This window comes from Poromitra crassiceps (genome assembly GCF_964638095.1).
Source record: "Poromitra crassiceps genome assembly, chromosome: 2".
Lineage (NCBI taxonomy): Eukaryota > Metazoa > Chordata > Actinopteri > Beryciformes > Melamphaidae > Poromitra > Poromitra crassiceps.
Genome location: NC_139624.1, coordinates 4,311,252 through 4,313,601, shown reverse-complemented (window position 1 = coordinate 4,313,601; position 2,350 = coordinate 4,311,252). Strand labels below are relative to the sequence as shown.

At 46.6% G+C, this 2,350-nt stretch overlaps 1 protein-coding gene across 1 annotated transcript; it reads right to left on the bottom strand.

The window, feature by feature from the left end:
* Window positions 1-203: 203 nt before the first annotated feature.
* LOC310789661 (E3 ubiquitin-protein ligase TRIM35-like) lies at window positions 204-1,583 on the bottom strand (the record flags this gene model as incomplete). The annotated part of the gene is made up of 1 exon (XM_083651311.1): window positions 204-1,583. The coding sequence occupies one exon, from the start codon at window positions 1,581-1,583 to the stop codon at window positions 204-206; it is 1,380 nt and encodes a 459-aa protein (XP_083507437.1).
* Between the last annotated feature and the right edge of the window lie 767 nt (window positions 1,584-2,350).

The following is a 2,350-nucleotide window of genomic DNA, read 5'->3' as shown; positions in this document are numbered from 1 at the left end:
AGCTTTTCACTTCACTTCTGCGTCATCAGAGGAAAGCCATGGAGCTTGCCCACTGGTTCACACATGACTTCCCTGTTGACATGCAACTTGTCTGTTCACGCGTGATTTCTGTGTTCATCAGTGACATCATCAGCGATGTCATAAAATTGGGAAAATACGGCCCCAGGGCCAGAACCGACATGTGGACATCTGAATCCGTTGTTCTATTCCACTGTTACAGAGACCTTCACTGGTAAAATCTTCAGAGGATCCACAGTGCTAAAGCAGGGAAACATCCTGTCAGTGAAGGTGTGTGTGAAGGTGTGTATGTGTGTGTTAGTATCAGGATCAGAGAATGACAGCTTTCCTCTGTTCCAGTCCAGACTCACTCTGACCCTCTGGAGCTTCTTCTTCACTTGGAGATCAGTCTCTGGACCTGATGAGGAGTATGCTATGTATTTACCATGATAGTATATGCATAATCCAAACCGTGATTCTCTCTTCCTCTGGACAGACTCTGCTGTCACACCCAGTGACCAGTGTGTACTGCCTCCAACCTCAACATCCCAGCTGTGAGTTCCTGAGTTAAAGCCTTCAGAGCCCAGGACAGAGCAGTAGTAGTCAAACCTCTCTGGATTGTCAGGAAGCTGCTGCCTCTCTCCAGCTGTCACTCTAGTCAGATCCTCAGACAGGATGAGTGCTGGATAGGCAGTGTTTGGGTCCAGAATCACAGGAGTGTAGGAAACTATCTCCTTCATCTTGTCACAGACTGTGAAGCTCAGGGTGCCCAGCTGTTTGGCCTCATCTATCAGAGCTCCTGAGACCAGCTGTGGATCCTCAAGCAGAGGGCGCTGGACTCTTTCCACTGTATCATTGTAGTTCTGCAGGACCAAGACATCTTCAGCTCTCAGCTCCTTCTCTATGGCTCTGACTGTGTCTGAAAGAGCTGCTATCTCTCTGCTCTGACCCTCAGTCTTCTCCTTCATCATCTGACTCTTCTGCTCCTCTTCCTCCCTCAGTGCAGTGATCCTGGCCTCCTCTTCCTCTTGTAGAAACTGGTGAAGCTTCTTAAACTCCTCCTTAATCCGCCTCTCTGTGTGTCGGGCCTGGACCTTAATGTGTTCTGCTGTTTGATCACAGATTCCTTTAACTTTATTAAACAGCTCCAGTTTCTCCTGTAAGGGCTTCAGTGATTTCTGGAGTTCCTCCTTGTGAGGCCGTGCAGCTTCATTGATGGGTCTGAATCTGTGGTCGGTGTGTGTTTCTGAATCTCGACAGATGAGACACACAGGCTGCTGATGGTCCAGACAGAAGAGCTTGAGTTTCTCAGAGTGCAGACCACAGAGAAGCTCAGATCCTGCTGAAACTCTCTGATCTCTCTCCACTAAGAAAGCCTCACATAGGTTCTTCAACGGCAAGTTATGAGGTGGTTCACTCGGTGAAGATATTTCCCTACAAAATGGACACTCATGTATTTGTTTCTGTGTCCACCAGCTGAGCAGACAGGCTTTACAGAAGCTGTGGCTACATGACAGGAGGACAGGATCTTTAAAGATGTCACGGCAGACAGGACAGGAGAGATCCTCCTCTGATCTGGAAGACATTTTGTCAATCCCACCATCTACCGGTCCTATTTATACCACCAGCAGGGGAGGATTTATGACATTACAGCCAATGTCACAATGGGTAAAGAGTTATGACATCACTGATGATGTCACTGATGTCACTATTTCATTTATGACATCACTGATGATGTCAAATTGTATGAGTAGGGATTTATGGAAATCCCACATGAACATCTGCGTCGAGCAACGAGGGAGGTCGGCGTGCTGGCACGAGTGCCGAGAGGTCCGGGAACACAGAGGTCGAATAGGAGAGCGAGGCGCCCGGAGGGAGGGAGGGACATTGGGGAGGGGGCGGACCCTCGAGTCTGGAATTTGTGTAATATTCTGTGAGAGGCAGCAATGTGCTGCAAGGCATCCAGTCTGCCGGAAAGCCATTAGAAGAAGAACACACGCACATCTTTACAGTTAGGACTCAAGATTCTTATGAAAATACCCCCCAAAAAACAAAAACAAAATTAAAACATGCTCCCAGCTCAGAAATATGGAGGAAAAAGGTGGCATTATAATGCACGTTAAAAAAAATGCCATCTGTGCAGATAACACCTGTGACGACACTTGGGCTACTGTACTTACTGTAATAATAATAATATACAGTCAATGTGTACAGCAGAAAACTTTCCAGATGTACGATAATTATTGTATTTGTATGATAATTTACCACCAAAACCAATAGCATTGATAATTATCGTATTTGTACGATAATTTACCACCAAAACCAATAGCATTTTGACCCTCTGTCTGGTACG